This window comes from Battus philenor, unplaced genomic scaffold (genome assembly GCF_028537555.1).
Source record: "Battus philenor isolate CCGP_79_NKW_IND1 unplaced genomic scaffold, ilBatPhil1.0.hap1 SCAF_2, whole genome shotgun sequence".
Lineage (NCBI taxonomy): Eukaryota > Metazoa > Arthropoda > Insecta > Lepidoptera > Papilionidae > Battus > Battus philenor.
In genome coordinates, this window is record NW_027181682.1 from 4,375,630 (window position 1) to 4,390,433 (window position 14,804).

General features: G+C 33.1%; 2 protein-coding genes across 2 annotated transcripts in view; one reads left to right on the forward strand and one right to left on the reverse strand.

The window, feature by feature from the left end:
• LOC137922426 (NADH dehydrogenase [ubiquinone] flavoprotein 1, mitochondrial-like) overlaps positions 1-14,804 on the reverse strand; it is a 486,084-nt gene that overhangs the window by 40,261 nt on the left and 431,019 nt on the right. The window lies entirely within an intron of this gene.
• On the forward strand, positions 668-8,973 carry l(2)k09022 (HEAT repeat containing 1 homolog l(2)k09022). Its single transcript, XM_068765136.1, has 5 exons — positions 668-762; positions 873-2,051; positions 2,991-7,505; positions 8,253-8,672; positions 8,755-8,973. Exons 2-5 carry the CDS (start codon positions 892-894, stop codon positions 8,945-8,947), a joined length of 6,288 nt encoding a protein of 2,095 aa, XP_068621237.1. The 5' UTR covers positions 668-762; positions 873-891; the 3' UTR covers positions 8,948-8,973.

Here is a 14,804-nt window from a genome sequence, read left to right on the forward strand (position 1 = left end):
TTAAAATAAATAATCTCATAAAATTCGTAACTTATGCTTAATAATCAAAACGTAATTTCAAACAACATTTAATCACTGATTTAAAATCCGTCAGCTGGTCATAACAAAGTATAATGTTGCTAGCAGAACAAGTTAGAAACAACTAAAATAATTTAAATATTACAGTCATAAATTTAATGCACACAAAAAAGTTCCTGCCTTTACGTAAACATTTAATTAGTACGAAATATAAGAAAATAATTAAAGTTTATTTTTTAAATTGCAAAGTAACTGATCGTTACAATTTGGAGCTAACCTGAATTATAAAATAAGAAATGCTATATGTATTGAGTTTTCGCATGCCTTGAAACCTTTAACTGAGCCAAAACAAATATTGGCTGCAACGCGTTAGAAACGTGGAAAATTATAAATTTGTGCACTACTTTTTGTAAGCCTAAATATCCTAAGTTTATTTCTACTTACATACAGTTGGTAGAAATAAAAAGTCGTAGCTATAAATTAAAAAAAATAGATTTATTAGCTCGCAGATTCGTGAGCCTCGAGTCTGACGCAGCTGTAAAAGTCAGAAAACCTAAGAGCACCCAGCAACGATCGACCATGGCTTTAAGCTTTAAAGCATGGTAACATTCATCTACCATTGTCAAATGTACATAAAATATAAATTAAATCTCTGCTGTCACAAGCACGTGGATTTTTCGTAAATAATAGTGTTTTATTTTTCGTTTATTAATTTTTTTTAGATACACATTTGCAAAAACTTAGGTTGGTATTATAAATCTATTAATCATATCGGGGACTTTTTTTAATTGTTTACAGTTGCTTAATATTATAATTATATAAAAACCATTCAGTTTCAATCTCAACATTTACAGAAAAGCCGAAAAAATAAAAATGGCCACCACCTCGTTAGCGGAACAGCTACAAAAGCTTTCTGCTCCACAGTCGTCGATTTATAAGGAAGAGAAAAGAAAGGCATCGTTATTATTTGACCCAAAAGAGGCAGCTCTTAAAGACCGGGAGACGTTTTACGAAATAGGTCTTAGCGGTTTAAAAGAGTTAACAGCGTTATACGAAGGTTTCCGAGTTTATGAAGATTCTTTATTTAGTGTATCTTCTAAGGAATTTGAAAGAGCTGTGCAAAGCAAAGAAGTAAATCAAAATTTGGACCAAACAATAGAAAAGTTTTTGCTACAACTTTCGCCGTATTTTCTTCTACAGTCTTCTCACAAAGCTCTTGAATGGCTTGTGAACCGATATCATATTCATGAATATAACCAAGACTCTATCATGATGTTAATTCTGCCATATCATGAAACTAAAATATTTGTTCGATTTCTCCAAATAATGGTGGTGAAGGGTAATAGATGGAATTGGTTAAGGCCTATTCAAAAAAAGGGGTTAGTATTAAGCGCCCAAGTTTTGTATAACCATTGTGCCTCTAATCCTGCTACCATACATTTTATTGCTAAGATGGTTCTGAAATATGTGAAAGTTTATGGAGAGAGAGCTACCCAATTGAACACAGTTTATACATTATTTGCAATGGTTTCTTTAGGCGTTATTGATGCTATGAAAGCAGTTAATGAGGCAGTTGTCAATGCAATGTTGCCAACAATAATGAAGGGTTTTGAATCATCCATAAAAGATTTCCGTGCTTCTTCATATGTTGTATACGGGTTTCTTTGTGCTAATGCTACATTAAAACCAAGAACACTCAATGAAATCTTAGAATGCCTTCTAACAACTGACTTTGAGTTGACATATGAGACTGTCTTCTTAATTTTCTTGACTTATGCAAGTCAAAAGCACATGACAAAAGTTTCTGAGGAGATACTTAATGATATGTCAGGAAATAACATGAATAACCTATGTACACACTTGAAAGTAATTGCGACAAAGAGTAATATTCAAGATTTCGTCTTAGCTTTCCTTTCTAGCTCTCTCCCAATTATACAGAGAGGTATAGAAGAATTTAAAATATACAGCAAACTCCCTGAAGTATTATTAGATGAAGTTGATTTGAAAGACCAGGATCCAGAGAAGATTATCAGGTGAGATATATTATTATCTTTTTTAAAATAATATATTGGTTAATCAAGCAATGTATCCAAAAAGGCTGATATTCAGATAATAGATGCTCCTAAAAGTTGGCATTGAGTAGTTTCTTTTTCTCAAAGAAAAACCTTTGTATAAATCTACAGGGTCCAATTTAAGATAAGCCTCATAATAGAGGAACCACATAGTATTATGTTTTTTTAAATAGGAATTTTTACAACTTTTTAATTAATAATGTATCCATAGAATCAATAATATTTTATTTACAAAGCTAGATTGATCAAAATCAATTAATTAATATAAAAATTATGTTTTGTATATCATCTAAATGGGCAAATCAATTTCAGTAAAAAACTATTGAATAACTCCAAAAGAATAACATGAAGTATTTTTGAGTATGTCTCCTGCACTAGCTTTTACTTATAATTGATTCAATGCTCATTTTAATCTAAATTCAAATATTAACTATAAAATAAGTCACTTATCTAGGAGCCCTGAAACTACTACCTTAAAAGAAGTCCTAGACCAGGCGCATTCTGCGCCCAGCAGCTTCTACATGTATATACATGTATAACATACATATATAACCCATATAATCTCCAAATGCTATTTGAGTAGTAGTGAATGTCCAGTTCAAAAAAAAATGCTAACATTTTCAGTTTCTTTTCATTTTCACATTTTCCTAGGTTGTATTCATAGCTTCAAAAGTTAATGGCTATTCTGCTTGCGATCAAAAATAATCATTGTTTAAATAAAACCATTTACTTCTTTCTTCATTACTTTGATTTATCTATAACTTGATAGTATGGTATTCCAGAACTGTATTTATGTGTAAATTTTTGGTATTCTGGTTAGAGTTTAAATGTTTTTTTGAAAAATGTTTCAAATTCCTGCTTATTGAAAAGCATTTAATCAGTACAATATATCACTTTCAGGTGCGTTTTGGATGCATTTCAACCAACTTCAAATGAAGTGAACAATGTTGATGATTCAAGTGACATTGAAATAATTGATGAAGAATTAGAATTACATCCAAATATTTTTAATTGGTATTCACTTTTCCTGAAGAACATTGAACGCAAGTACCCAGAAAGTTTTGATAAAGTAATCAAAAGTATTATGACTTCGGACAGCACCGTTTCATCTGTGAGACGGTCGCAATTATCTAAACTGTTGGGTTTTAAAGCTGCCGTAGCTCATAAAATTAGTGGAGCATATCTGTTTGAAAATCTTAATCATGTTAATGCAGAATTACGTACTGAAGCTATCAATTACATAGCAAAGGAGTTTCAGGCTTTGAAACTAGAGAATGCAGATTTTCTCAAAGAATCTATTTTAAACAGGTTGTGTGATGATAATCCAGATGTGGTGCTAGCAACATTAGATATTCCTAGCGATCATTTACAAGAAGTGCTCAATGATATTGATATAACAAATACTTTTGTTAATATTGTTGCAAATCAGAATAAGAAATGGAAGAAAGTGATTAATAAAGCAATAGTAAAATTCTGTTCTCTTGAATCAATGCCAGTAAATCAAGAAACAATATTGGCTTTAGTACCATACCTGTTTCCATATGATCAAAAATCTGCTGAAGTTACATGGCACATTGTTACATCACTTTGGGGTCAAAAGTTGGGGTTAATTGATAATATTTCTGGCATTAATGATTCATTAAGAGATAATTTTGAAGTTTTAAATCAGATAATCTTCAGAATAATATTTGTTGATAAATCAATCTCTTTTGATGAATATTTAGATGTCAATCGTATAAACCAAGACAACACTCTTGATGTTTATCTCTATATCTTGCTAAAGTCTTGCTCTTTTGAAAATGCGTCAGTTGAAGATTTATCTAGCACACTTAAAGTTTTACTAAAATCTGTTGAGAATAGAGCAATTGTAGCAACATCACAGTTGACAAGATTTTCATATGAAATAATACTGGAGTTTATAAAAATATCAAAAGAAAATAAGATTGTATTTGAAGTGATGGAGTATATATTTACTAGAATTATTGATGAATTAAATGTGAAGGCAATTAGAAAGCAATGGTGTAATGTGTGTGAAACAGCTGATACAGTCTTAGTGAGAAGGCTCTATGAATTGTTCCTTACTGGTTGTAGCATCCCTACATATGGGGACAACTATGCAAATTTACTAAAACTTCTCTTAGGAAAAATGTTTACTAATGCAAAGGAGAAATTTCACTTTATAGCTAATATAGCTTTTGGGCATATATTGTATGCTACCAATCCAGATGACGTTATCAATCCAGAACTTCAGTTAAGAAGTTTGAAGTTGTTGATAAACTTTGTTACTGTACAAAGCAGTTCTAAATGGATCTATGATTCAGATGTACTTATGTTAACAATACTTTTCAATTTGAACAATCCACTCGCAGCTATAAGACAGTGTGCTATGGATTTAATAAATAAGTTATTGAGATATGAACCAGATAAAAACTTGATATATGTACAATTGATGAAAGAGTTGATGCAGCATAAAGAAGAGATGTTATTAGATCCTAATCAAATAACTGAAGTCCTGAAGACAATTTTGACACATCAATCACCTGGTAATAAAATGTTTAGGAAGAACTGCTTATTGAAATTGACCAGTATATTAATTGCAGATACTCCTGCCCATATTAAAAGCAATTTAGTGAAACTACTCTCAAGTGTGAACAATGTTAATAGTTTTCCTCATATAATTCAATCGTTGAATAGTCTTGAAAAAGTCTTAAAAGCCAAGGACCAGAAACTAGTGTTTGATATTTATGAATCAAATCTTTTCAAGACCGTATATGGGTTAATCAATGAAACAACTGTTTCCACTATTGCTAAAGAACAAATATGGAAGTCAATTGAAGTTGGTTTAAAAGAATATAGAGAGTGCATTTTAGACGATGATCATTCATTAATGAGTCCCTGTATATTGATAATGAAGGAATTTGATGAAGAGGTTTTCAAAAAATTCCCTGAAGAGAAAACAATGGATTTTATACGGCTTGTTACCTCGGCTGGTACTTTCAGTGGTAATCCAAATATTTCATCGGTAGCATCTAAGTTAATTAAGAAAATCCATCTTAATTATTCCGATTTCAAACCAATTTTGGAAACAATGCTTAATGTTGTGGACCCAGCAGCAAATGTGCCTAAAAAGAAAAAGGTCTCTGTACCAATGCTGTCCTATCAATTAGTAGAAACAGATGAATGGAAACTTGGTGTCACTATGCTTGAATATGTTCAGAATAAAAAGAAAATGACTGTGGACAATTCATTTGTATCTATCCTGTTCCAAATACTCAATAAATGTTTGAGATTTGAAGAGCAATCTTATGTGGAATACACAAAACAACTCATACTTTCCTCTCTGTGGTACTACTGTAAGAAGTATCTCAATGACACTGACAAAGACCAAATGCAGTCACTTAAAGGCATATTTGATGTTGAACTAGTAGTTCAATGTATCAGAGGAACGCAAAACCCTCAGACTCAACACCATGCACTAATTTTGCTATCGCACGCTGCATATATGTTACCAGAACAAGTATTGCATCATACAATGGAAATATTCACGTTCATGGGTTCATCGGTATTAAGACACGACGATGCTTATAGTTTCCAGATAATTACGAAGATAATAGAAACATTGGTACCAATATTGGTGAAGTTGGATAGAAACATTGAGGATTATTCTGAGAAAGAGATTCAACAGTTGCAAAATCGTGTTGTCCCTGTTTTACGTATATTTGCCGATGTTGTACTACATGTACCCGAACATCGGAGATTGCCTCTTTACAAGAAGCTTATAGACACACTTGGACCGAATCATTTCCTTTGGGTGTTCCTTGCTCTTTTGCTAGAGACTCACATAGCTCACTTCAATGAAAGTAAGAAGAAAGATAAAAGACAGCAAAGAACACTAGCAGACCAGGAATCGCCAATAAATAGACTTGATTTCGGGCAAAGTATCTTGTTAGAATTCCCACCTGAAGTTTGTTTAGAGAATTTTATTAAGCTGATTACGTACATCAAATCATTGCCTTTGCAAAAAGATGAGGATTCAATGGAGACTGACGTCGACCCTAGCGATATATTTAGTGTGAACAGTCACACACCGATTCAGCTGCGACATTATAAATACGTGATCATCACATTTATGAATACCTGCTTGGCTTCATCTAGATTTATTCAACACAGTAGCCAAGCGACTGATGTTAAAGTTATGGAAGACCATTACAAATCATTTATTATTAATATATTAACTTTCATACAAAGTATTTCAAAGATAACTGATAAGAAAACAGACAAGTACTGGCGTGTGATGTTACATCATAGTTACGATTTATTGGATCATACAAATAATTTATTATCAGCTCCTATGTTCTTGTCTGTTGTACGTGGATTGTTAAAGCATACGCTGCAAACTGTGCGACGGAAATCAATGGAGCTGTTAAATTCAAAAATACAGTTCAGTCCGGAAATGTTTGTGGGTGTCGATAAGGACTTGCTGTTTTCATTACTACCCGCATTATTAGATATTGTGAAAACAATCGATAGTAAAGAGGAGCTTAATGGAATCGATGATCAAGAGTTAAAACTGAATCAGCAAACAGCATTGCTATCTTTGAAGTTGTTAGCAAGAATGTTGGCAGCGGATAATCCCGAGCCATTTAAATCAGTGTTGGAAATTGTTACTGATTACACGTGCAATCCGAGCATAAGCAGTAACGTTATGGCTTCAGTAGTCCTTTGTCTATCAGAGTTGTGTGGAAATCTAAAAGCGCACGCACTTGCAAGTCTGCGTAAGTTCATGCCGGCTCTAATAAAAGTGTTGAAAAAGCAGCGAAAATCAGATGTCCAGGAATTAGTATTATTAAGTACAGTGACTGCAATTTCGAGGATCGTTGAGAGCTTGCCGTTATTCTTGAGTCCATATTTACTCAAGATATTATACGAGTACTCGATATTGTTCGCTAAATGGCAGAGCTACGATCAAGAATGTAGTAAAGTATCTGCTATTGTGACGAAATTGTCTAATATTAAAAAGAAAATTGCTAGTTCCATACCGCCTAGGGTTTTGATACCTGTAGCAAACGCAACTTATAGACTTATTGTAGATAAGGAAAGTTACGATGCAGTTGGACCAGTGATGTCAGTCTTGGCAGACTCTTTCGCGAATATCACTGCTGCAGACTTTACAGCACTTCAGCAGGATTTAACAACATTCTTCTTATCAGCGCTACAGTTGAGAAGCGACGCAGTGGATAAAGACGTGAACATGAACGTTATAGATAAGGCCGAAGACGAAGTTGTGAATGCATTAGTGTGTTTGGTTCTCAAACTCTCTGAGACTAATTTCAGACCGTTTTATTTCAAGATTTACGATTGGGCTATAAGGACTAATATTGAAGGACATAAAGACAGGGCGATTACATTTTACAGGTAAGTGTATTTAAATATATTTTTTTTTAATTGTACTATTTTATTCTTTCACATTGTTATTCTTTAAACCTTTCCTCAAGTTTGCTCTAAAGATAAGTTTTCTTGTTTAAAGTTACTACGACTATGACTTTAAGTTTAATACAGATTAGATTAACTTGCAAGAAAGTATAAATATATCACATTTTCTAGTTTTTTGTCGAGTTTAAATAATACTCGTATGGAGGAAATGTCGTAGATCTTCACTAGAAACATCTAAATTTTGAAAGTCGTGGAAATAAGAATCAAAGCTACTCTAGGATTATCAGGTTACCAGAGGTGCTTTTATCTGAAACCCGGACCAAAATCAGTCATGTTTTTTAGGATTAGTTTCAGAAATAACCTCATAGTTAGAGCAATTAAAAGCTGTCTCTTGCAAATGCTTACAAATTTTTGAATACCTTGTAAATTTTTATAATTTAGAGGCATTACGGGAGTTTATTGTGGAACCGAAACAGTTGCCTGAGGAAAAATATAACCAGTGTTACCATATTTTCTATAAAAAAAAGTTTTTATATTTTTTCTTAATGTAAGAAACCTAAAACTGGCAGTGAATCAAAAAAACGAATTGTATTTTGTCTTTGAAAAATACCACATGTAAAAGCATCTTTACATATACATACGTTGTTGCTCACTACTCTCTATCCCTTTAACTTACATCGATTCATATCTTATTTAATTATGAATAAAACTTAATTACATTGATTTCAGGCTCAGCAGCGCCATCGCAAATAAACTGAAAGGTCTATTTATTCTATTCGCGGGTCATTTCATTAAGAACGCAGCGGAATTACTCGATGCGTGCAACATCAGTAAAACAGAACAATTATACTTTGAATCTGAAGAGAAATGTGCATCTCTGATAACATATATCATAAAAACCTTGCACGTGGTGTTTTTATATGACTGTCAGAGTTTCGTCAATAAGGACAGGTTTGAGACTCTAATGCAACCAGTGGTAGATCAGTTGGAGAACACGTTGGGAGGCATTGACAGCCTTAAGTCCAGAGCAGGAGAGTTGATAACACCTTGCATTGCACAGTTTGCAGTTGCTATTGCAGATGACTCGCTTTGGAAGTTACTTAATTATCAAATTTTATTAAAGACGAGACATAATGATGCCGAGATCAGGTACGTGCTTTAACAATATTAAAATATCATGGAATCCTTTTTACCTTTAATTCATGTTCATTAAAATTAATGTTTTTCACAGACTTCTAGCACTAGACTGCCTTGTCTCCATGGCTACGCAATTGGGAAGCAGTTGGCTTCCTCTATTAGCGGAGAGTGTACCGTTCCTTGCGGAACTTTTGGAAGATGGTGACCCCAAGATAGAGACGTCTACAAAGGATGCCATAAGGAAACTTGAACAAATATTGGGAGAGCCGCTCGAGAAATATTTTTAAGTTAATGTTTTTGTACAATAAATGTTTTAAACGATAATGTTAGTTTTATTATATTTTGTAAAAAATAATGAATATACTTAAGATATTATTTTACATCAACCACACGCATTACCTATATGACATTTATAAATTTTTGTATTGTCAAATTTGACATCGTTCAGAATAAAATAACAAGTATTAAATATATAATATTATTCTATTGGAAAAAATAGTGTAGCCGTGTAAAAAATATGTATATATTTGTATAAATTTGAAAATCCGAGATCTTATTTATTGACTATAAGGCCGAACGAAATCCTGCCAGATCAGCTGCTAATTAATAAAAAACAAAGCGCATTTTAAGCTTTTGCTCCAATTTTCAATCATTTTAATGCAATTCCTTATAAATTCAAATTATTGTTCTACGAAATTAATAAGACGGCTCAGGACGTAACGTAGCATTTCATAAGTTGCAATACAGATGGCTCTGTGCTAAAAATATTTTTATATATGAAATTAACATTCATAAAAAACTATCTACAACATAATTTTCTATAGGTTTCTTCTCTTTTAAGCCCTATTGCCTGTAAGGCGTAGGCCTCCCCCAAATATAACTATGGGGGGGAAATACCGTAATCACCTCTCGCTTGTCGGGGTTGGCGATCGCAGTGGTTTTACAGAACGCAGAGGTCGCTGCTGCCCGTCATTTCGAAACTTGTTTGTGAGCAGTGGCAATCCCATATAAAATAAGACTGTATCCCGGGAATCGAACCAGTATGAATTCCTTGCCGCTGAGCTGCCACTGCTCAATTACATTTACCCAGTTTAAATACAGCATCGTAACAAGTGTAATTGAATACACAATATAATTGGTTATAGGGTTAAAAGTTTTAAATTGGTAAATCTATAACTAGTTATTTGCTGTCAACTAATGTATGATACACCCTATCCAAATGTCAATGGATTCAGAAATAAACAAATAACGTAATGTTTATATAGTAAAAAAAAGTTATTAAAAAATCGTATAACATATCACTGCCACATTCTAGTACAAAAGATAAATATATGTTATATATTTCAGAGAGATAACTTTAAAAAGATAATTGGAACTATTAATTGTATATACTTGTTGTATTGCTGTATTAAGTCTGGTTAAATGTAATTGAAAGTCGAAGGTAAGCTATCTCGTGGACGTTCTCAAACAAGATGAACAGATGTCATGAAAACTACCGCTAAAAACTCAATTAATGTATTTTTTAATTCCGCCATACACCGAGCCACATGGCGACGCGTAGCAAGAGCAGCGGGGGTACCGGGACCGACCGGCATATCAATGAACACTGTAACGAGAGAGCACAACAGAGAAGAAGAATTGTAATTGACGTAAAATTTTATACCTGTTTATGATTTTTCTACCCATTTTACTCAAGCTATTGTATAATATCTTTAGCTGAATCGTGAATCAAATTAATCGTGGCATAACTCCGAATATTGTTTTCCATGGTTAATATGTTATAATGCTGTCTTCTTGCAAACTGGCATATTTTATATTTTTAATATCTGCCTTACGATAATCAATTTCAATTTTCTAAACATCTTAGTTTTTTCACCCGACCGAAGAAATTTATTTATAGATAAATTAAAGATAAATATAATTTTTGTGCAAGAGCTATTTATATAAACCACTATCCCGTGGCTTTCTTTGTATTTTAGAAGTTCCTGTACATAAAGTTAAAATTAAATTTATTTTATCGACTTTCACACATAAATATATATTGTTATAAAAATAATAGGTTCCGAAAGACTTATTGTAATTAATCGACATGCAGAATAACATCGGTTTGAAAATGTACTTTTCTCTGTAAACATCGAAGTATTATATGAAACTTATTTGAGTCCTAAAAAATTTCCGCTTTTATCGAAAAATCATGACTATGTTAGGAAGTACATACGTTACAATAAATTATTTTTTGCTATGAAATTCAATAAAAATGACCACCGATTAAGACTGAGTGACCTCCTCAATTCCAGCTATTATTGATCAGTTTGTATCGAAAAAAAGAATGCCAAATTTCTGATTATAAATTTCAAGTATATTCGTTTGTGTGTTCTTTTTGTGTTTGTTTTAATTTTACATTAAAGTTTGTATATTAAACATTTGAAATTTTTATTAATTACAGTATATATGATTAATAAATGTTATTTCATGTGCAGCACGCAAAAAAAAAATTAAAATTTTAATTGGCTCGTTGATTAAAAAGGTTGCTCACTTCTGATGTAGATAGATCAAAAGAATCGTCCGCCGGGGTTCTGCAAGGCACAGTTTATTTCCTCTTTTTTGCTCTATGTTGTTCATAAATATGATCATAGCTCAGATTCGCTGCTAACGTTATCCTAACGCCGATAGATTATACGCACACAATAGAAATCAATAAAGCTAACATTAACGTGAAATGTGATCTTAGTTGTTTTACAGACTGGCTTTACTAATTTAGTATAATAGTTTACACTAGTAACACTTATCACTTTAGTACTAGTTCAGGTAGTTCAAGAAGTGGCTTAAGTAACTTGTCTTAAGAATCAACACACTTTATTAAAGAGCTTAATGAGCACATATAAAGACTATTATTATTTTAAAGGCAAATCTTATTTGTGCAAGATACTTTGGCCTCTAGAGTGAAGAAAGGATTTTTTTTTTTTTTTTTTTTTTTTTATGACCCCCGCTATTGGGGGCCTCTCGTTCCCCTATCTTGAGTGGGACAGGGACTTAATCTTTTAATATAATTTTTTCACAGAATTTTTATTGTCTTTCTCTTCTATCGTTCTTCACATAATCTTTCAGTCTTGTCTATCTTTCATGTTACATTTCGTCTTTCTTTCTCATTCGCTCTATTCTTCTGACATTCTTCCCTTTTTTCTCCTTTTTACATTTATAATTTTAATTTCATTTAACATTGTTTAACATTGATCTTATACTATTATTTTACATTTTTGTTCTTCTAGCTTTTTATTTTGTTTTATATTTTTTTATACAATGTTTGTTTTGTTTCTGTCGATGGCTTTTTTTGCGATTTCTCGACATAGGGATAAAAATGTCTTTTTATTTTCGCCACTGATCAGGGAGGGTATTGTCTCCTCCCTGACTTGAATTCCAGACCGGCACTCGAAGCCGAACCGGAGTCCCCCGAATGCGGGACACCGGGCCACAAGGTGGATCACGGTCTGGTCCACGCCCGGTTCACAGAAGCACGAGGGGTCCTCCTTGAGCTTAAACCTATGAAGGTACTCAGAGAACCCCCCGTGCCCCGTGAAGAGCTGGGCCGAGACCGCGTCCACCTCGATGCTGCGGAGCACGCGGTAGGCTGAGACGGCGTCCGGGAAAAACATCCTCGTTACCGAAGCCGTCGTTCCTTCCACATACCTCCTGTTCCATTCGTCGAGCGACTCCAGTCTCAGTTGCCGCTTGACGAATGAAACAGGGATGAAGAAAGGATTACACAGGATTTGTACCCACTAAAATCCGAGTTTTGTTACCAATATATTGCGTGTAAATATAATAATTTTCTATTGCAGGATTATTCACGCAGATTTGTTTCGTCGAACTAACATAAAAAAAAACACAAATTGTATCGTTTAATAGATGTATTCGTAGAGACGCAGCGTGGCCTGCGTAGCTGTAGTTTGTAGCAGTTCAAGCTAAGGCCTTCTAGGATATGGCCTTCCTAGGAATCTTCGGTACCTCCCTGAATACGACAAATATCCAAATGCTGCTCAGGTAGCAGTGCAAGCTATGTAGAAGGGTTTACTTGCATTGCTAAGGTCTGGCCTTTCAATAAAAATCTTAGCCTTGCGAGAATATCGATGAGAACATTAGCCTAAACCTTGCGGTATGTTAAGGTATTACAAAAGTTTTGTAGTTATACTTTTGTCGCCCGAGGCCCCAAAAAACAACGCTATTATATTTATTACGTTTTTCGATTATAAAATCAATCAAATTATAATCTCTCAGTCATCGTTGAACATCCGTTGGCTCACTTTTTTCAACAGGAAACGTAATGGACCGGGTGCTTTTTGATACGCGCATGCGGCCATTTGATTTTGCAAATACATCGTAACCGCGAAAACTGCAAATGACAGTTGGGCAGCAGGAATAGTCCTGTAAAATAATAAAGCAAATACAAACATTTTATCTGGAACAGATATACTTAATCCGTATATCATATATCACCAGAAAGAAAGTTTTAGTTCAAAAATTTTACTTACGATAGAACACACAATCGCTAGAAACATATAAATATAATTTTTTTAGCCATTTGTGTTCACATGGCATCCAGTATTCTATTTTTCGACAATTCACAGATTATTTTATAGACAAACCACCACTAAACATTGTCGTTTTTTGTATTGTTAAATGATAAATAAGTATAAATAAGGATCGAAATAAAAAGAATAAGTAACATCAATTTGCGATTATTGTAGAGACATGTAAGAATCCAATTTAATGTTTCAGTTAATTAATAATAAATATTTTATCTGAAATATAAAGCTGTTAAAATAGAAACAGGCGTCCTTTTAATTAAGAGATTTGCTCGTAATTAACACAAAAGGTGTTACGTGGTACGTGCCTTCGTCGCTGTACGGACTGCCTAAGCTAGACAAAAACAATGAAAATTACTTCTTTCTCATCGTCTAATTCGTTGTTTGTTCTAAGGCACACCGTGCTAATGTGGTTTACCGTTCAATAGAAAATTTCTATCTCTAGGAATTGCTAAGGTAATAACAGACATATTAAAGTCGATCAGATTGAAATAATATTAAATAAAAATAAACGAGTTTTAGGGGATTAAATGTTTTTTCTATAATAAAAATGATGTTAGTGATAAATAGCAGTTTCTCTTAAAAGTAAATACGTTTTCGTTATTTTATAGGTTATAGTTTTATTACCATACGGTTAATTCACAAGTTGCTTTGTAATATGCCACAGTGTTTGATAATAAAGCCTACTTTCTTTATGGAAGATAATATAGGGTATACTCATACTCAAAATCATTTGTAAATTGTAATTTACTATTTACGCATAATAAATTAAATTATATAAATATCGATGACATTATATCGAACAATGGAAAAAAATGTTTTTTATCGTTTAGACAAAGACAGGCTGTTTTTTAAGAAAAAAAAAAAACAATTTTGCATCTGCATACTCCCCTCAATGAGGATAAAGGCAGATTGGACTTGCGTCGACTACAACCTCATGATATGTCTCGCCAATGCTACTCGTATCCAGTAGGGTCGAGGGATTATTTTTAAAACAAACGCAGTATCTCCAGCTATGGTAACAATCACACTCGCCTTTCGGGATAAGATAATTTTACCCCTATTGTCGTTCGTCTAACCATAGGCCAAGAAGATTTAAAGACCGAGTATTCACAAGTACAAGGCCTTTTCTTTGCTCTTTGCGGTGGATCTGGTTACTATTGCGGCCTCTATCTATCCGCAAAGACTTCTGTAAGTTTTCTTATGAATTCCTTAGATAAATAATGGATACTCATTAAAAACTCAAGCTGTATACCAGTGGCGTAGCTAGGGGGTGGCGAGCGGGGCGGCCGCACCAGGCACCACAAGCAGTGGGGGACACCAAAGTTGAAAATAATTTTTTTTAATTTTTTTTTGAATGATGAATAATGAAATGTTAAAAGAAAAATGAAAACCATAACATAAAATAAATAACATAAAAAGAATATCGAATTTTACTATTTTTGTGCTAAAAAAGTTGTTAAATAATATGAAAATAAAAAAAAGTAAACGGTTACAAATTATAATATACACAGTGTTTAAGCCTTTCATTCGCAAAACACATAAAGTGTTTTTTAAAAGG